Source organism: Pocillopora verrucosa, chromosome 2, assembly GCF_036669915.1.
Source record: "Pocillopora verrucosa isolate sample1 chromosome 2, ASM3666991v2, whole genome shotgun sequence".
Taxonomy (NCBI): domain Eukaryota; kingdom Metazoa; phylum Cnidaria; class Anthozoa; order Scleractinia; family Pocilloporidae; genus Pocillopora; species Pocillopora verrucosa.
The window spans coordinates 19,532,819-19,553,954 of NC_089313.1; the positions used below are offsets into that span (position 1 = coordinate 19,532,819).

A 21,136-nucleotide genomic window follows, 5' to 3' on the forward strand; every position below is an offset into this window, starting at 1 on the left:
TAAAATTTCCTTCAACTCATTTTTTTCTTTTTTGCCTCATTTTGCCTCATTTTGCCTCATTTTACCGCTTTAGGCGCTATATTATTTCAATGCATCTGTCTATGAGACAAAATTTTGTTGCAAACTCCCATCCTGGCCCTCTATGCCGATGGGTGCGTATGGTACAACAGAGGGTACAGTCGGTAACTGGATGGCTACTATCTCAAGATAAGTTGAAACGGTGCATCTATTTTCTGTGTAGTTGCCAGACAGATCTTCCCCAATCCTTCTGATTGTTACCAGCAAAATAATATCAACGTAAGCACTACTTGCACGAAGTAATAGCACTACTTACACGAAGCCTAAGTCTACCGCTGACACTCCCCCTTGTTGCGTAATCCGCGCAGTTAACGAGTTGGCAAGTGGACCACGAGGGTGAATATACGGCACGGAGTGCGTCAACTGGGGTAGAGATTTCTGGCTTGATGTACCACGACAACCGGCACTTGTCTGTCTCTTCGTTCTGATTTTAACACTGCTGATTTTTGGTGAGCTATTAATGGCATCTGAGCATTTCAAAGTTACATCATAGGATTTACATCTCGCTCGGAGTGATAGAGGTTTTGTAATGAATGATCTGATAAGTTCGTACTACTAAGCGTTACTCAGGCTTGCAGGTCATTCCCTTTATCTTTAGTGTATCTTATGATTGGTAACATAAGACTACTGCTTGCCATCTTAAAATACCCAACAATTATGTCCACGAAAGGATATGCAAATGTAATTCACGTGGCCGTCCAGTGAGTTATATTTGTTACCCGGTCATGGAGGATTGCCTCTAAATAGTGTCATGATGCAATATAATGTGACTTCTTGCTCTGAGAAAAGGATATTCTTACTCAACGTAAATAAATTTATTCTGGTATTTTTTATTCACTGAGTATGCAAGGGTGAAATATTATTTCAATTACCGTGTTTTTATTTGGTTCTATTAGCTTTGAAGAATACATTATGCCATCTGTTACCGGACGTATCGAAGAGGTAAATATGACAGAGAACACAGGAAAATTACCTTGTCCTCATCTGAGAGAGAAAAGCGATGAAACACCACACATAGAGGAAAAGAAGGAAAAAGAAATCAAAGAGCAGGCCACTCAACTGGACGAAACAGGTAGGATTTATTAATCTTTCTATGCAGTATTAATGAAATCTCAACTCGGCAATTTGCATAAAGTGATTTGTTTGGATTTATTCCTTGTTACTGTAAATTACTATTATGTCTAACTGTTAAGTAATTCGTGAAACTGAAAATTGTCATCTCGTAAACGCATTTATTTATTTTAATCTTTGGAACTCATGAGAATCGTGCCAAATTCGCAGTATTGAGCACTGCAATTATTTAAATTACGCCAAACTTACGTTCTTGTCTAATAGAATTGCATTATGTAACCAAAACTTTTCGCCTTGGTGAAATGTTAAGGCATATTCGAATAAAAGTTCTGTTTTCAAATGTCGGAAAACCACTGTCTTTGTCAAATAGTTGTCTGCGTATTTAAATTTGTTAATATGATTTATTTCTCTGTTATAAAAAAAGTAATATTGATACTCTGGTTGCTTTTTTTTGCCGGTTTACTATACTCATTCTTAATTATTAATATGTACTAAGCTGGACCATATTGTTTCATTACTCTCTTATTGTTAACTTAAAGGGGATAAGTTGATAGTGGAGAAACTTTCCAACTGACAATAGGGTGAGCATGCAAAAATGTCTTGTCCATTTTTGCATTCTGACTTGGACTGATGGACACCAGAAAGTTACCCTTGAGAATTTCAAAGCCTTCCTTACCAGCCTCTGAATTATGGACCATCAAATTTCCATTTGTGCTGTGTTTTTTAAGGGTAAATTTAAATATGATATTTGAGGCATAAATTACTTAAGATGTAACATGATGGAAATTACAAATTTCAAAATAGCTGAGATTTTAAATTTTTAGTTGATTCAAGATTTCTAGCAACCTGATTACTTGATTTTAGTCATAATGTTTCATTGTATTTAGACCAGTTGGCTCATATTTTCAACATCTGAACTCTTAGGAACAAAGGATGGTACAATTGTACAAACTGGAACAGTCAACTTACACTTTCTGATTCCTGGATCAAGTGAACCAATCACAGCCACAGTAAGTGGGTGTAAAGATATCTAAGTGTGCTTATTTGACATATTTTCAAAGGACATCCCATTGGTTTTTTGTAATATATTTCATACTGACATAAATAGATAATTAAAAATAGTTTATTCAATAATTCATATATGACCTTTGGACTGTGTTCAAACAAAGAGTTTATTGTTGTTTTGATCTTTATACAGAGCTCTGTCATGGGTTTTACTCTGAAAGTGTGCTTATTTTTTATTGTCTCTTAAATTTTCTGAAATTTTGATATATGGAAAGGGTTTTTTCTCTGTACCCTTGATACAATACAGAGGTACAGGACCAGTATGTTTCAGGTTGAGTTTTGGTTGGAATTATTTATGTAAGTAAACATCCACAGTTATTGGAGAGATGAGATAAATCAACATACTCTTAAAGTATAGATTTCTGATTAATGAACTGAGTGACAGAAAAATATTTCTTGAAAACCAAATAAAGTACTGAACATGTTAAGAAAGATCATCAATCTTACATGTATTTGACATTAAGTGACCAACAGCTCAATCCAGTGTAACAATATGTTACAAGAAATGTCAATAGGGGAGGACCTAACCATTTACTGTATCTAATTTTTTTTGCAGTTTTCCTTACAAGACAATGTTCAAGACCTCAGACAAATTGTTCTTGATCGACCAGAGAGCTGTTATAGGACTTGCTTCTCACTTCAAATAGATGGTGTACGACTAGATGATTTTGCTGAACTGAACATGATTGAAGGCCTAAAGGATGAAGCTACAATAAAGGTTGTAGAAGGTATGGTGCATATGATTTAATTACATTATACAAGTTAACAACATTTACTTTATTGGCTGTGAAAGACTGCAAATCAGCCACCATTGAGGTTTTCATTATCTTTTGGTTTTCTTCTGTCAGCACTGTGATAAATCCCTGTCAGCAAAGTGGATAGAATATTAAAGGTTTCCAGTTGAAGTGATGGCTTGGGTTATTGTGATGTGTTCATGAGCAAAGTACTTCACTATCATGGTGCTTCGCTCAAGAGTACAATGTTATTAGTAAAAATGAATGAACTGTTTGGGAAACCAGGGGTGTCAATGGACCATTCAGTGGAAGGAACAATACTCCTGGTTGTTTTATGCCATAGACTCTAGGATATCCTTTATTTGCTGATCTTGGTATCTTGGTTTCTGTGCAAGGCCAGACCAAGAATTTTCAAGCTATTTTGACTTTTTTTTTTAATCAGATTTTGAGCCTTGGTGTGTCATATTTTCCCTCACATGTTTTGATACATTGAATAATTTTTGACAATGTGTAGAGTTTTTTAATAGGGTTATTATAGGTGAATAGTGTAACAGTACTGTGAGTACTCTGTATGTCTCAATGTAAAATAGTTTAGAAGTGTAATATATTCTGATTACAGAACCATATTCTGTAAGAGAAGCCCGCATACATCTGCGACGAATCAAAGATCTCCTCAGCACCAATTTTCATGTCAATGCCTATTCTGCAATAGACCATCTTTCTTTATCCTTCCTGTCTGCAGTAGCTGGTGTTGATGTAGAAGGTAAATTCATGTGATTTTGAACTGACTACTTCATTGAGAATCTAACATATGCCTGTTAAACTATGTCTAGCACACATCCACAGATCAGATTTATTGACTGGATATTTCCATTCAAAATTCCTACATTATCTAGCAGTTTTCATCAGAATCAAATTTCAAAATTTAGTTTTATTTTATATGTGATATTAAGTGGATCAAAAAACCAAAAGCTTACCAACCCAATTAGGTTTTTTATTGTTATATAATTGTACTTTCCACTGACTCTTTCTCCATTCTGACTTGTGTAACTGTATAAATGTTGAGATGTTGTAGCCTTCCATAGGCTTCTTATTATGCTGGAAGGAATGCTAAATTTTGAAATTTGATTCTGGCAACTGCTAACTTTTAAAATAATTGAATCATTAAGGAAATCTATGGGGATATGCTGCACCTTTTTTCTGGTTTTCTCTCATGCAAGATCTTGGTTTAAATTCTATCAAATTATATTACATATCATAAAACTTTGAGGTTGGTTATGATAAAAAAACTGCAGTTGATATTTCATACAATTGACCATTGCTGATTATATACACAGTTGCTGCTGTGTACTTACATGCCTGAATTTTTTAAAGTTTTGTATCTTTTTGTGATTGCAGAGGAAGTTTTACGTGTTAAGGGACAAAATGTGGGTACTGTTTCTACAGAGGAATGTCTACCTCCCACTCATGTGTTTGCATCAGATGAAATTCCTTGTCTAATGGAACCTTTGTTCCCATCCAATGCAGAACCAAAGGTAATCAAAGTTTGAAGGCTGAGAGTTTCAAGACATATATGTAACATGGTTTTCAGGGTCAATTTCTCAAATGTTTTATCATGTGGTAACAGTGTTCCTTGAACTAGCAAAGGAGTACTGCTTTGCTGATAGGATGACAGTGAAAGTGAATGTTGTTCAAGCAATATCATATTCCTGGAACACTTTATGGTCTAGCTAGTCAATTATCAGAATCAATCAGATCTTTTGTGCAACCCATGTTCCTGATAAATGTTCATAATTATCATTATTTAATGTTAATTTTACTCATCCTTATTTATCTGTTCAATTTACAATTTATTTGTTTGTATATTCAGCTTCCACAATGTTTGAAGCAGTTATCTCCAAGTGCATGGAACCCTCCTCCTGGGAATAGACGACTTGCAGGTTAGAGACACATTATCACCCTCATGAATGTAAGGTGACCTTATGCAGCCTTGGAAAGGAAACAAAAAATCAGAATACTTATAGGAAACAAGAAGCTAAAAGTCTCTTTGTGCAACTGAAGGAGAAACCAAGTAATGGGTTATAGGATAGACTCTATTGATTCATAAGGGGAACCCTGATTAATTTTTAAAAGTGATTGTAGCAAGAGGTTTTGTTTCCTTGCCCAATACATCTTTTTCTTTTGTGCCTTAATGTGCTCAAGTACTTGGACTTGTTCCCTTTTGAAAGGAATGTTTCTGTTGATTTCCTTAGCCCCCTCAAAAATTGAAAGTGATTTTTTTATGGTGCTGACTGTTGTTGGTTAAACTGCATTTTCTATCAGGGGACCTCCTATATATTGATGTGGTTACTTTAGAAGATGTTCAAGTGAACATTACTGCTTCCACAGGTGGATTTTTTGTGAACAGGTTAGTTTTACTTATGTATCTAATAACTAAAAATAGTAATGATAATGATGATTATGCACTTGTTGATAATGATAAAGGAATGAACCCTTAGATACATGTTGCACTTGTAAGTTGTTGTTGAATCATGTTAATTTGCATGTGTGAGAATTTGAGGGGTATGTTTTCTTTATTTATTGTAGAACACATGATGGAGTATTTAATACTCAACCTCATAGTGAGCCATGTCGTTCACATACACTTGTAGGACTTTTAAACCAGGTAAGCTTCTGTGTGCAGTTGTAGTAGTAGTCTCCATCAGAGATTGACATTACTTAGTAATTACTGATGGATTTAACATGCAAATAAATGTCTTTCTTAATTCTGAACTTGTAGGAGTGATCAGTAGTTTATTTGCCCTGAAAATGTCCATCAACATTCAAACAAACTGTTATTATGAGAAAAATATCAGGGGGTAGTGTGAGAAAGAAAAGATGGAAAAGTTGTCAGTGGGATAATTAAAATTCTGATTTGTAAGCTACACACTCTTTCTGTTCCCTTTTGTACTTGCTTTTGGGAAGTTTGACAGTGGTACTAAATACATCGTTGGTACAATATTAGCACAGATGGTAGTATACATTTCAGCATGTTGAAATTGTTATTTTCAGTAAGTTTACTAATCTCAAATCACTTTCTTCCCTTTTTCAGTTAAGTCCTATGTTTAGGAAGAACTTTGCCCTTTTGCAGAAGACAAGGTATGAAGACTTTGCTCTCCTTTTCTAGAGGTCAATTAGAATTTAACAGAGTTTCTACATCAAACAACTAGCTACAACTATTTTATCTGTGAATTTTTCAGCTTAAAAAGACATCCTCTTGAAGTCATTCCAACTCCTTTTCAAGGTATAGTTACACAGACACCACTCCTCTCTTTTGTGCTTGATTTTTCAAGAGAGTTATCACAGTTACTCTCTAATAAAGAAACAGTGAAACATTTCTTTTATGTTTGTACTTTAGAAGCCTCTTATACATGGTAGACACAGTGGGCTTTTGTGTTGTGTACTGTACCGCAGATTTAAGGGTGTGGGAAGCACATTTGACTCAACGAGCGCTATTTACCTCCCAATCCTGAGGATGGATAGGTATAAGAATACTGAGGGGAAATGAGACAAACTGTTGTGAAGGAGGTGGAGGGGGGGGGGGCTGCAATGGAATGGAGTCCCATTGAGGAGCATTTGCAGCACAAGCCACCTAGCATATAAAAGTGCATGTGACTACAAGAGACACATGTCACTGCGAATCATTGCTAATACCATTTTATTACCTTTCAGTGTTTCCTTGGGCTGTTCCTCAGACAGAACATACCAGTGACACTCTTAGGGCAGAAGATGGTGGGTATTTTAATTTAATTCCTCATATCTTCTGGTAGTCATGCTGAGCCAACCATAACCAAATGACCTTGATTTCTAAAGCACATTGATTGAAATATGTTAATACCAAGAAGTATTTAATATGTACAATTCCAATACTTTTTTTTCTTCTTCAGCTGCTGCAGTTCGCATTGGATATGAAGAACACATGCCTGGACAGGTGAGAATAATTATTATAGGTATAGTTCACGGATGGTCTGTTGTAAAAAGATTAATTTGAATGTTTTTGTTTACCTCCTAACTTTAGCAGAAAACCACACCACTCCTCAATTTTATGAAACACCACTATTTTACATTGGAGTAGCTAGGGTTTCATACCTGAGCCTGTAAAAGTGGGCTTGAGTCCGTATGAAGAGTCCTGGACGTCAATGGCATTCATTCTCTTATTAGCCCCTTTTTACGCCCTTATTATAGTTCTTTCACTTTACAAAATATTGCTAACCTTCTATGACTTTTTTATGTGAATATTCTAAGCATAAATTGTGCTACATGAACTGAACCTCTGTTTTTAAAATTTTTCAGCTTCGTGACTGGAATGAAGAACTCCAGTCTGCTAGGGAATTGCCAAAGGAAACCATGCAACAGCGTCTTCTAAGAGACAGGGCAATTTTTAAGGTATGTGAGACTATTTACAATGCAAGAAATACCTCCGAGAAAATTTTGCTTAGCTGTAGAACCAAAATATACCATGAATATGGATGGAGTGAACACATTACACTGTATTTCGAATTTGCCAATTGAGGTTTTCTGTCATTTGTTTTTAGATCACAAGTGATTTTGTTTCTGCTGCAACCAGAGGTGCAATGGCTGTTGTTGATGGTAATGTCATGGCAATAAACCCAGGAGAAGATGAGAAGTAAGTTTCAAAACCTAATGACAATAAAGACTAAGTGATATAGAACTTTTCTAGTACCCTAATAGGTCTGTAGGAAACAAATTAGAACATAACAGAGTTCAGAATCAAAGAAGATCAGTTAATCCCAAGGGTTGCTGGTCTGGGTGAGTGTTGCCCTTAATGGGTTTGTCAGGGACATTGACTGATGTTTTGACAACCCAAAGAGACATTGTTATCAGAGTGTGTGATTGATCAGTTTCAATCTTTGGTGATGTAAGGATGCATAGTAACATAGTGTCTTGAGTAAGTAGTTAGTTTTATTGTGCTAACTAAAAACTCATGGATGTGTTATTTGTGTAGGAAAAGGATGTTCATCTGGAACAACATTTTCTTCAGTTATGCATTTGATAGCAGAGACCATTTTGAGGCTGTGGGAGGTAAGCTGACAGTTTAAAAGATAATTTCGTGTTTGTAGATTCAGCCCAAACTTCTCCCTACTGGTATTTTTAAAATGTCACTCAGACATTGCATATATTTCTTGTGGCTCAATTTGGTTTTTTTGTTGAAATGTTATTGAACCAGTTTGATTTTTGTTTTCCTTTCTCTCAGCTTTTGTCAATGAGAAGAATCAACTTTCTTATCCCTCAGAAATTGTTTATTTTTTTAATGTGAGATTTATTTAATGAAATCAGTCAGATGGCTTCCTTTGAAAATTAAAATTCAAAGTCAGACGTGATGAATTAAAAACAGCTTTACAAAGTAAACCAGTTGCTGGAAGAAAACATTGAGTCATTAAACTTTAATCTCTGAGCATGACAAAAAAAATTAAATTAAACCTCATTAACTTTTGTTCATTTCATTACTTTTGTCAGGTGATGAGGCTGCATATGCTGCTGCTGTAAGTTCTCAGTTATTGTCTATTACTTGCTTGTTTAAAAATCTTACTCTTCTCTTATTACAACTTATCAAGGGAGTATGCTTAGTTTGTAATAACTCTATAACTAGCATTTGATATTTATTTGAGGATTACAACATGCAAGTGATTTTATGACATTTTCTACAGGGAGGAGATCTCCGAGGAGTTATGGCATATAACAGATTGGACACACAGGTTTGTGATTTAAGATACAACTGTGGGTGCCATTGAGAGTTCTGTTTGAAGAGTAGAGAGAGAAAAGTTGCTTGTTTCTCTCAGTTTGGATAGTTAATACAGTGTACTTGTCCTTAGTTGATGGATCTATCAGTATATGTGTTTATGTTTAACACAATTTTTATAACAGGCCAATTGATACAAGATAGGTGTTTGTTTTCTGCAGGGTCTCTTCACTCTTAGCACAGTTATAGTAGATTACCGTGGCTACAGGGTCATTGGTCAGTCCATCATCCCAGGTAAAATTTCAATTTTCATTTTAATTGTATTTGAGGATTGTTAGGCTTAGTGTTGGGGGAACAAGGATGTGTCCTTACCACTGTGGTCTGAGTATGATCTATTCTCACATTGGGTCATGTGTTGGTCTAATTTGTGGTTTGTTCTCCACCCTGCTTTCAAAGTTTTTTGAAAGGTGCGGTGGTTTCACTCTCTCCATTAAAACAAATGCTTCAATTGTTGTATCAACCTGGAATAAGAGGACTAAGAGTCATGTACTTTGTGGATATGTCAGCACTCATTCTAACAGCAGGGAAATATTTATTGTTTAGTAATTATAGCATGCAAACAATAACAGTATGACCTTGTTTGCATGGTGCACATGTGATTTTATCTGTTCATTAAATATATCAAGTCTGTATTCTTCAGGAATTCTCCAGCGTGAACAGGAGCAGTCGGTTATTTATGGTTCAGTGGACTCAGGGAAAAATGTCTCAAGTCATGGGAAGTTTTTGGAGCTGGTGAGAGAATTACCAAACACATACTTAGTAATGTGTTATTCTTCTGTTTTAGTAGTCATCAGGCATCCTTTGTGTATAAGGATTACTGCTAAAATGTTTAATGTAGAATGAACTTAGCTGTGTATTTGGTTAATGATAATAACTAAATGTTTTATGTCACTTTCAGCTTCACAATGCTGGCAAGTCTATTCGAATAAGACCTCACAAGTATGGAACCTCTCATTTCTTAAATTCTATTCAATATGTTTCAAGTATTCTTTTCTATGAATGCAAAGAATGGAACAGATGGCTCAGCACTTTAAAGCTAGGTTTTACAGACTCTTGGATTAAAAAAGGAGTTCACTGATAAACGAGAATTGTCATTACAGAAAAGCAGAACAAAAACATACACAGAGACACTAGGATTGCACATAGAAGTAATCAAGTTGGTTTCTTTACCGGAAAATTGAACTTAATTATATTTGATCAATTGCTAATCCATTATTTAATGTAAAGGGGGTAGATTATGCATGGAGGCCTCTGACAGTCACACCCTGTGCAAGTGTGCAGCAGCGAGATTAAAATTAGTTGCCTGTGTTGTCTTAGATTTGAAGCTTACTCAAGCTGTTGTGCTTATAATTTACAATCTCAAAACCTCATTTTATAATGATATAATTTATCTCAACAAATTTATTTTTTATCAGTACTGATGATTAATTTGTCAATATCAATTAGTTGTTAATATGAATTGCTTGGTAGGGTTCTAAACTCAGATGGTGAGGAGGTTGAACTTTGTTCTTCAGTGGAATGTAAAGTGAGTAAACTCTGATCTTCTTCCCTAACTGAAATGTAGGAAAGGATTCTGGTTTAGGAAGTTGATGATTTACTAAACATCTCTCCAAATCTCTGAATCAGGGCATCATAGGGTCTGATGGGCGACATTATATATTGGATCTGTTCAGAACTTTTCCACCAGATGCTAACTTTTTGGGAGGTAAGTGATTGATTTTGATGTTCTTTAAGTGTTAATTAGCAGGGGATGAAAACTGTAAAGTATCTGTTGCTGTCTAGTAAGCAGTGTATGCTAAGGATTTTGAGTATTCTCCAACAGTTGTAGGCATTAAATTTGAACTATCTTTTTTCTTTTATTAGAGAGAAAACAAAGCTGTGATAATGAAGATGAAAAAGGGAACAAGTTCATGTTTCCTCGTCCATATAAGCACAAACTTTGTTGTTTGAGACCGGAGCTTATTGAGGGATTTGTTGCGTAAGTATTGGTGCTTTAAAATACATTGAGTTTTTGAAAGCGTGTTGTAGTCATTTAAATAATACCCAGTGCTTTTTCATCAATTTTCTCATAGGTTGCGTTATGTGCTTTTCCTGAAGTTGGTTGCCATGCATGTGTCAGCTGCTAAACAGAAGGAAATGCAGGTAACTGTCAAAATGGGAAATATTTGTCCATAGCTAAGCATTTTTCCACAATGTAAATGAAGTTTAAGACATACAGTGTGATAAAACTGACAAATTGACCAACTGATAAAGCCCTCTGTTTGCCAAAACAAAGGTGTGAAAGGAAACCACTTGGAGAATTGTCAGCAAAGAAACTGCCAGATCAATGCACATACATGTTTTGCAGTTTGTTAATGGGTTGCGTGCAAGTAAGGAGATATCCCTTCCCCAGTTCCACAGATGGAACAAACTCACTGTTCAACCTCATTTAATTGCAGAACAAGAATGATGAAAAACCTGTGGATGATGTGGAAGGTGAGAAGATTGAGTGTCCATACAAGAATAAACAAATCAGTGAAGGAAATGTTGAGGGTGGAAGCAAATTAGAAGACGCTGTGAAAGAGGCAGAGGAGAGTACATCTATATCATCTGACAATTCCACAGGTTAGTTAAAGAAGCAAACCAAGTAATAATAACAAAGAGATTTTAACTGTTAAACATGGGAAACTTGAAGCAGATTTGTGTCAGAGCAGGAATGATGCATTGGAAGGAGTGATCACCCTTCACTGTTAGGGCCCTGATTCTATTCCCAAACCTGGTGTCACATTTGGGCGGAATATTTTGTTGGTTCTCAGTTAAGACTGAGTAAAATCAGTTTTTGATTATTGTTTTGCAATCCTAATTTCTCCCAGATGCAGGTGACATTTCATCAGATGCAATTAAATCAGCCTCCAAAGCTGTTGGTTCAATTAGTGAATCAGGTTGGCACTTTGGCATGTTTCATCACTGATAGCTGTGCTTTTTATTAACATAGAATCATTTAACAGCCTGAATTATGGTTAGGCATTATGCAAAACAACTCATCTTTTTTTTACTTCTTTTTGTGACTTTTAAAAGTAAATGATAGAAAGTTGTAGTCATAGCTGATGTTGTTTTTCTGCAACAGAGTTTGATGTAAGATTTAACCCTGACATCTACGCACCTGGAATAAAGCATGCACCTTCTGAGGTAGTGTTTGTTTCTTCCTAAGGATAATTATTTGTACATTTGATGGCTCTACAATCAATGTGCACAACATTCTGCAAAAAAATGTCGATTGGTTGTTAAATGAGTGTGGCAATGACATATGGAGTTCATTTACTTAATGCTATTCTTTTAATCTAGGAGGCGGCATTGTCATGTGACAAGCTATTAGTACAGGATGCATCTGACTTTTTAGCAGAAACAGTCATTATAAAAATGGTTAGTAGTTGCTTCATACTTTCCTAAAATAATGTTAACCTAGGCATGGATCGAAGTGTATTTTGTGTAACCCTGTCACACTCTTACATACCATTTTAGGTGGAAGATTTTATAAGTTTATCCCAGACACCACTTGATGGCTCACAGTTATCAGAGATTATGCACAGTAGGTAAGTTGTCATTAAAGTATACCCTTGAGGAACAACTCAGGTCTTAATTTACTAGCATCAAAACTGTCCCCCCCCCCTTTTAAAAAAATTGACTGTTAGAGTGTGACCCTTTTTATGGCCCTGTATCTCCTTGGAAGCTGGAAGGGGATGAGCGAGTGATCTTTCAGCAGTTGTCTCAAATATTATTTATTTGGGATCTCCTAGTTAGAGCAATACTTTTTGTAAGGCAAAGGTAATTAATGTTTTTAAATTTTGTATGAATTGTTTTCTTTTGATAGGGGCATAAACATGAGGTACTTAGGTAAAGTTGCATCGATTTTGGCTCTGCGGGCAGATCTTGAACATGTATATGTAAGTGCACTTGATTGCTACTGAGATGATTATCCTCTGAGTGGATGGGTCAACAACAGCAACTTTTTACCCAAAAAAAACTGCATCCCTTTGTGAAATGATCAAGGGACTGTCAATGAAAATTCTTTGTTTTTGTTTCATGTAGAAAATTGCAATAATGGAAATGATCACCAGGACTGTGAAGCAACTGTTTAAACTGCACATGCAAAGTGGTAAATCTATAATGTTTCACATTGTTTTTTTTTTTGTAATATTACTTACAATTCATGATATTATTTTGTTGGTGCTTCAAAATTTTCAAATCAAAGCAACTAGAAGTCTTCTGTTTTAACCCCATGATCACACAATGTTCTGGTTATTTTTGTTTGATAGGTAAGTGTTTGATGACATGTTATATCAAGTCAGAAATTTTACTGACCTTTGCTTTCGTTCTTTTTTTGTTGACAGCAAATTTGAGGACGCTTTCAGTTGCAGTTAGTCACTTTTTGAATTGCTACCTGGTAAGTGACAGGATTCTTTGATCTTAAGAGATCATATTTGTCACAATTTTGCAACTTGGTTTAACAGGTCTTATAAGGTTGGGAGAGCACTTTGACAGGGTTGAGGAATTTTGATGCAGAAAACCAGTGTGACAGGTTTCCAACAAGTGGTTCATTTGTGGTAAAAATAAGGGAAACAAGCTCTTTTCCTTGATTCACAAATACATGGTGGCTTAAATGCATGCCTTAAAGACAAATTTCTTTATTTTCAGGGTGTATATCCTAATCCTCAGCCTCATCTCCCAGCTGAAGAGGTACAGTATGCTATCTGTTAAGTTAATTTTTCCAGAATTTACGGCAGTATGCTTTGTGTGGTGGAAGTTAAAGGGGCCTGAGTTAATGATCAGCCTGCAAGACTGGAGGTGAGAAGGTTTATAGCATAACCCCTGGTGTTGGGCTCAGTTACCAGCCACTGTCAATGAAATGATCCCATACTCCTTTGTGAGAAGGATTGTGGACTAGTACAGGGAAAAGGGTTTAATCAAACTTCTGATGAGGCATGGTAATGTCTTATGAGTGTTAGGCAAGCAGCTCTCACACTTCCTGAATATAAATGGGTACTAGGAAATTGTCAGGCAAACTAACTTGAATGCTGGCTGGTGCAGCCTTCCAATTGACATGCATGCCTTTTGTTAATCATTTCATTTCCTCCTCAAGGTTATAAACAAGAAGAAAAAGAGTAAAAGGAAACCACTGAAAACATCAGTAAATGGAGGTAAATTAAATGAAAAAATAGAATGATTCTTTTATACAGTATGAAGTATCACTGACAGTGACTGCTATTTTTGCTATAGTTTTAGTTCAACATACGGTTTTGTTTTGTTTTTGTTTCTGTAAATTTTGAATTGGCGATCTTAACAGTGTGAAGAATGTTAAACACTTTTAAACCTAAAATATTTCTTACAAAGCCAACAACTAATTTGTGGTTCAGTTGGTAGAGAATATGACTGCAGATTTGTATCTGACAAGGGTCTAAATCTTCATCATGACTTTATTTTTGTCATACTATCCTGATAAATGTTAGAGGCCTTTCTTTATGTTTATTCATGTCCTTTTTAGCATCCACTGTAGCCTGGGCAACACTTACTCCAGAGGAACTTTGGAAATCAATAGTTGATGACACAGAAAAGCAATTTGGATTTGAGCTTAAATGGTATGGATTCATGTTCAATATTTTTGGTGTCATTTTTGGGTATTGTTAATTGAAAATATTATCTGCTTGTGCTTCCTATTTGCAGCAAAAACAGTGATGAAGTTCTCCTGTCATACCGCATACACAGAATTTCCCTGCTGAGGTTACTCTGCTTAAAAACAGGTAAATTGACTCCAGGATATTATCATGGCAATGCATGTCTCAAGGTTTCCATCTTTCAATAGTGAACTGTAATAGACAAGAAATAAAGAATGAATCATTCACTTGTTAATTGCTTCTGTTTGTCTTCTGCAGGTGTCCAGATATTATTGCGAGATTATGATTTTGAGAGCAGGAAACACCCAACTTTCACAGAGGATGACATAATGAATTTGTTTCCGATAGTAAAACACACCAATCCAAAGGTCAGTATAAGAGGTATATGTTTTTTTCTTATGTTCCAACAGTCAAAGGGGTGAAAGATTATGTCACATGTAGAATCAAAGCACTAAATCTGTTAAATAATACTTCTTCAATGTGTTTGCAGGCATATGATGCATCAGCAATATTTGAAGCAGCCCAAGGCCGCCTTCAAGGAGGTAGATTTTACAGAAGATATATACTCAAACTTCATGATGTGTAAATATAACATGGTTGAACTTATTGTATATGTATTATTGTCTGGTTCAGGTCTTCTTGGTGAAGCACATGAACTCATGGTAGAAGCTCTCAATCTTTTCCATCAAGTGTATGGTCCATTACATGCTGATATTGCTACTTGCTACAGGTATAACTCATATTTCTCTGTAGTTAAGTCCACTGCCACTTATTTCATTTGGTGCAAGATTGGGAGGGATCTTAAAGGTATTTATTGTTACATAACTAAAGCTTGACTAATATTTAAGTGAAAATGTTGTGACAGCTTTTGATAATGGTTTTACAAATATTTTGCTTCTATGACAGTTCTTTTTAGATCCTGTAGCAGTGACAAATACTGTCTGTTAATCAACCCAAAAATTCTTATGATTTTGCTCTTGGTTATTTTTTTCACCTTCTTTTTTTAAATTGGATTTATTTTGAACCATAGGGCAATTGCAAGGCTTCATTACTTGGCTGAAGATGCTGTTCAGGTTAGTGTAAGCCACTGTGATTTGTGTTTACTATTTGTTACATTGTTGTGTTATGTATTCAAGTTTATGATAAATATGGTCAGAAGTTCTGCAATGTAGCAGTTAGCATTTTGGATCCTGGATCAAGTGGTTGAGTTTGAGACCCAGCCAGTGTAACTAATTGATTGCATTGTTTCCATAGCCAAGATACTTTACTCACAGTTCCTCTCTCTACCTTAGAGTATAAATGGATACTGGCAAACTGCTGGTAGATTTGGTGGAATTCAAGGCAGTTACATTCAATAAACTTTCACTCAGTTGGAGAGGAGTAGCAATACTCCTTATCCAGTTGATTTGTCTTTCAGTTATTAGGCTCATGAGGCTTAATGCCAACTACTGCTAAGTTGACTGTGTAATTTTTGTTTCTTTATTTTGCAGGCTGTCAGTTATCAGAAGAAGGCTGTGATAGTTTGTGAGAGAGTATTTGGTGTGGATCATCCAGACACAGTTATTGCCTATGTAAGATTAAAATCAATTCCTAAATTGATTATTCCCCCACTCCAAAAAAAAATTAGTTCCTGTTTTGCAGTTAAACAGTTGACAAATTCATGTTTTACTACTTGGGGGTTATTTTAGTTTACTTTTTCAAATTAATAAATGCCTTTTTGTATTCACATGACAGGTCCACTTGGCTCTGTATTGTCACAATGCAGGACTGGCATCAGTGGCATTGAAGCTGATGTATCGTGCAAGACACCTGGCAGTGTTGGTGTATGGAGAAGGACATCCTGATATGGCTACCTTTGATGTAAATATTTACCCAACTTCAAAAGTTGAATAGTTAAACATAACAGTTTTGCCTTCCACAAAAAATAGAGATTCCTATACCATACAAAACTTATCCAGAAAACCAAACTTAAGCTATGAAGTTTTTCAATATGCTCATGTGTAATCTGTAACATTCTTTTCCATCTTTTACTGTTGTGGGTTGATATTTTCTACATTGGTCTTTTTTCCTACCTTACCAATCTAATATTTTATGGTTTCTGTAATATCAAGGGCTGATTTTACTTGTGGCATAATTGCATCATGTTTTCTAACAGTCCTTTATCAAATGTGTAGCTGCCTACATTCTCATTTAGCACATAGTTCAAGTCAATAATCATTAATTTACCATGTACATGTACACTATAAGTGATTTGAGCATCCATCACCCTTAACAAAGCCAGTTACTATGAGGGTGACCTACCCACATGTAATTTTGTTTGTGTCGCCTGATCTACCTGTAATTTATTCTACATTTACAGCCTCTAACACTTATTTTTATCCCATTCCTCATTTGATCAGAGCAACATTGGGCTCATCCTACATGGACAGCGGGAGTTCAAGATATCTGAAAAATTTCTTGAGAAAGCTCTTGATGTACAACTGAAGTAAGCTATACATATCCCTGTGTTCTCCTTTTTCTTTCCAATCAACTTATCAGCCCCTTACTGATAAAAGTTTATGGAGTTTATAACAGGATTTTATTGCAATGAAGTAACTTTCATGTTTTATGTCTAATATGGTTAGAACATTGATTATGTTATCTGGGAAAATTATATCTAGCCAGGGATAGGCCCTCATCTTTGCTAGCACTGCAGCATGAATGTTTCTTTGCCCCTGAGTAAGGTGAAGACTTAGGCAAAGAAAGTGGGCAAGACATCCACAAAGGATCTTACATTAATAATTTTTATCAGTGTCAGGTATACAATTCAGCTCCCTTAACTGTTGTAGCAATTGAAGTGATTAATTGGAAATTTTATGTTGACTTTCTAGGTACCATGGCCCAGAAAGTGTTCATACAGCAATGAGGTAAGTGCTCTGATTTGGATAAGTCACATTTCCTCTTTTTTTATTGGCCAACAAACGATAATCATTTAAAATTGATTACATTTAGTTTGTAACGACCATGCACTAAAAGACCAAATCAGATTTGAGTGACTTTGCGTTAGTGATTCTCTATCATGTCAACTTAACTGAACCATTTCTTCCCTTTTTTCTAATCAATTCAATTTGATAATGGCCACATGACAGCACAGGAAACATCACTGACCTTTATTGATAATATTTGCCTATCTTGGGTGTGAATCTGTAAAGGAATTTTTAATGTGTCCCACAGTCATACCTGCAGTTTAATTAAAAATGAAACTTTTTCATAGCAAATGAAATTTACCTCAAAAGTTTATGTCAAGATGTTTTTACTTTACAGCTATCACCTGGTTGCAAGAGCAAAGGCCTGTGTGAATGATTACAGAGCAGCACTCACTGCAGAAAAGACTGCTTTTGCTATTTACAACAGCAAGGTATTTTCATGTGGGCAATAATGCTGTTGATATTTACTTTCTGGTAGTAAACTATGACCTGTTAGAAAAAAGGATTTGTAGAAAACATCATTATCAGCAATTAATTGTCTCTTTATTGTATAAACAATTGGATACAAAATGCCTTGCATTGGTTGAGTATTGGTCGATAAGGATGTAAAAAAAAAGTTTCTTGAGGCCCAAGGAAATCTTGTCCTTCACACATTTTGATGTTGTCAGTGGTGTAATTGAACAGATGCAAAGCAACATAATCTCTGGAGGTTATTCCTCTAAAATACAAACTTCCCTGAGATTTTCCTCAACTCCTATTTTGAGAGAAAAAGTTTGGAGGTGTTTCAAGCATATTTTGGAGCACTGTCGCTGTTTATACAAACCCTGTATGCAATAACTGGTAATAAGGTTCTCATTTTCATAGTTTGGTGAAGCAGACAGTCGCACTAAGGAGAGCTTGGAATATCTCAAGCACTGCACACAGCAGGCTGTTCTTATACAGAAAAAGGTAACTGGTAAAGATCACTAACTTCCTTCAGGTCAGCACACATTATATGTGAATACTTTCTGTGACAGATCTCTGTAACAAAGAGTTCTGTTTGTGTTGCTTCCAAAACAAGTCCTGTTAACTAATTTTATGGCTTCACTGATATAAGCATAAAACAGATTAATTTTTGTATATGCCCTACTTGCTGTTGGGAAATTTCTTTCTCTATAAAGATTTCTGCAAATTAACATTATTTATATATGATGGCAATTGTTACAATAACTTTTTGTCCAGTGAATCCCAATTTGTAGACTTCTAAATTGATTGTTTTGGAATTGAAAATATGCTAGCTTTTTTAACAAACTGCTTGTATGAAATATCCTCATTTGTTTTTTAAAAGTTAAATGAAATCTCAGGAAGAGGAACAGCTAAAGATGGAGATAACAAAAGATCTTCAGGGGTGAGTAGGAACTTTTTAAGTTCCCAACAATTTTTGACTAGATGTTTTGTGGTTATTTGTAATGTTAGATAATTGTGGACTGAAGTTCTAGATTCTGGAGTGTTGTTCCTTTCACAGTGGAAAGTACCATTTGTTTGTAGCCAAAGAGAGGTATTGAACTAGTGATTATAAAAAGGACATCCTTATGCGGTTTTTACTGTATACACAATAACAGTATTTAAAATTATTGGGTTTTGCAGATCCCTGTGTTGCCACCTGATGATGAAAACATCTCACAGCTGATGGGAATAATATCTGGTCTCCAGGGGGTTCCTTCCTCTGGGACTTCTCCCATAAAGTATGTCCACTGATATTTTTATACATGTATCATGAAATAGATGTACATGCTAATAATAGATGTTGTATTTTAGTGAACTTCACTATGGCATCATCCTTGTCATTGCCCAAATTTCTTCTCCAGTTTGTAAATGGATTTCAGTAGTAACTGCCTAGCCATTTTACTCTCTTTATGTTATTATTGTATTTCTTTTTAGAATACAATACATTTTTATAATAAACTGATGGCCTCATTTAAAGAAAAAACCTTCTAGCTGATAGTTTTTGTGTTCTTATTACTCTTTGTTCTGGATAATATATAATGAGATGGGAGAGAGAAGTTACATGTTAATCTGTTGTGTGGTTGAAGGGCTGAACCACTAATATAAATTAAGGAAATGCCCAGTTTTGCCATTATTATATTTGGTTATGCCTCCTATTAAAACCTTGATTTTATTTTCTCTGAATTTTAAGACATTTCTTCTTTATCTCCCTTTAATAATGTTTTGTGTTAATATATTTTTTTTCTACCCAGGGATACATCTGCAGAAGTGAAAAAAATAGCCCAGAATGACACAGCTCAGGATGTGCTCAGTAGCAACCAAGCTGCAGTTTTGGAGATGGATTAAACAAGCACATTTGTTTGTGTCTTGATTTTAACTTAATGCAAGCTAGAGTTTCACCCATGTTTGCACCAAACGTGCAACAACTGCTTAAAGGCTCCCTGTTTTGTTACTGAATTATGTTGGACATGTTTTTTAAAATGCATTTGTTGATGGGAAAGTAGAATTTTGTCATTTGCCAGTTAATCAATGAAGGTTTTGAAGGCAGTCCCAGTCCAAACATATTTAGACAGCCCTTGCTTGAACCTTTGAAAGTTCACGATTTTATGTGAAATGAAAGGGTGCACTTGGTAAAGTGTTATATTACTGCAATTATTATTTCTTTTGTAACTGAACATGTCTATTAGTTACAGAACTAAGGGAATTCTTAGTCCTTTAATCAATTTTTAATGTTTCTGGAAATGGTTGTCAAAATATTTGATGACAGACAATGGACACATATAGTTTTGAACTTGTTTGATAGTGAAATTTTCAACCTTGAACAATGTGATTGCTCTTTTTTTTTTTGATCAATGTGGTCAGAACATGATCCATTCCCTCTTGACAATTATTGATGACACTTTCCAGTGTTCTATTTATTGTGGTTCATCTCCTGAGCTTTCTTACACTTCATGTTGCAGTGAATTCACTTTCATGTTCCAAAAATTGTTTATACACAGCCAATATTTGGTTTAACCTTCTAGCTCTCGCGTCTGATCAATGTATAACTTCTTGTTACAATGTCAATACATCATTCAGGGAGCAGATGATAAGAATAGAAGAAATCACCATCATTACTTGGGTAGTGGGAGTTCAAGCACTGACAAATTCTCTCTGAATTGTTGGTTAACTTCTTGTGCTGTGTACAAATGCCAGGAGCCACCTTTTCAGACTTTTAATTGTTTTGTCAGCTCACACACTTTAACACTGTTTCAAAACTTTGCAACAATTTGTTGCTCTTCTAATATGATCCTTTGTTGTCACTGACTTGTGTAGTGTGAATCAAGACTCTTTTATAATGAAGGTAACTAAGTGCTTATTGTAATGATTATAAAATAATTGGGTTTTAAAATATTTATTTAATGTTAAGATCTTTTTGGTTGACTTCTTACTTGAATTTGCTTGTTGAGTGGTTGTTGATGTGGTCAGAAAGGTTTAGTTTGAATGACTCGTCATTACAAGCATATTTTACAATGTGGAAAAGATACATCAACCAATTTTGATCCAAATTGAAAACTCATCTAACAACCAGATTTAACAATGAATTAGAGTGCTTGACAGGGAATAAAAAAACAATTCTGTTTAGCTGCCTCTTGACTCTCAATATTGTGCCTTTAGACTTAATTATGTACACTCTGATGTGTATTTTGGTATGTTTGGAAAAATAAGGTACTTGCCAGGTATAGCAAATTTGACACCTATCTTCAAAGAATTTACTTTAATTTACCAATCCCTGGACAGAAGTCT

The 21,136-nt window shown here is 35.2% G+C and overlaps 1 protein-coding gene across 1 annotated transcript; it reads left to right on the forward strand.

Annotated features, from left to right (window-relative positions):
* Nucleotides 1-386: 386 nt before the first annotated feature.
* Nucleotides 387-20,974, forward strand: LOC131790681 (clustered mitochondria protein homolog). The gene is made up of 50 exons (XM_066162755.1): nt 387-527; nt 975-1,150; nt 2,074-2,159; nt 2,771-2,942; nt 3,568-3,711; nt 4,347-4,483; nt 4,819-4,888; nt 5,271-5,355; nt 5,535-5,613; nt 6,040-6,086; nt 6,188-6,231; nt 6,660-6,719; nt 6,875-6,918; nt 7,281-7,373; nt 7,523-7,614; nt 7,954-8,030; nt 8,466-8,491; nt 8,657-8,704; nt 8,910-8,982; nt 9,389-9,480; nt 9,647-9,687; nt 10,219-10,273; nt 10,375-10,453; nt 10,612-10,726; nt 10,821-10,890; nt 11,187-11,352; nt 11,601-11,669; nt 11,855-11,916; nt 12,073-12,150; nt 12,250-12,320; nt 12,599-12,671; nt 12,817-12,883; nt 13,119-13,171; nt 13,423-13,464; nt 13,868-13,925; nt 14,270-14,363; nt 14,449-14,525; nt 14,658-14,767; nt 14,890-14,941; nt 15,033-15,129; nt 15,430-15,472; nt 15,890-15,970; nt 16,134-16,259; nt 16,799-16,884; nt 17,270-17,305; nt 17,703-17,796; nt 18,230-18,313; nt 18,693-18,752; nt 18,992-19,089; nt 19,603-20,974. The coding sequence occupies exons 2-50, from the start codon at nt 991-993 to the stop codon at nt 19,694-19,696; spliced, it is 3,960 nt and encodes a 1,319-aa protein (XP_066018852.1). The 5' UTR covers nt 387-527; nt 975-990; the 3' UTR covers nt 19,697-20,974.
* The last annotated feature ends 162 nt before the right edge of the window (nt 20,975-21,136 follow it).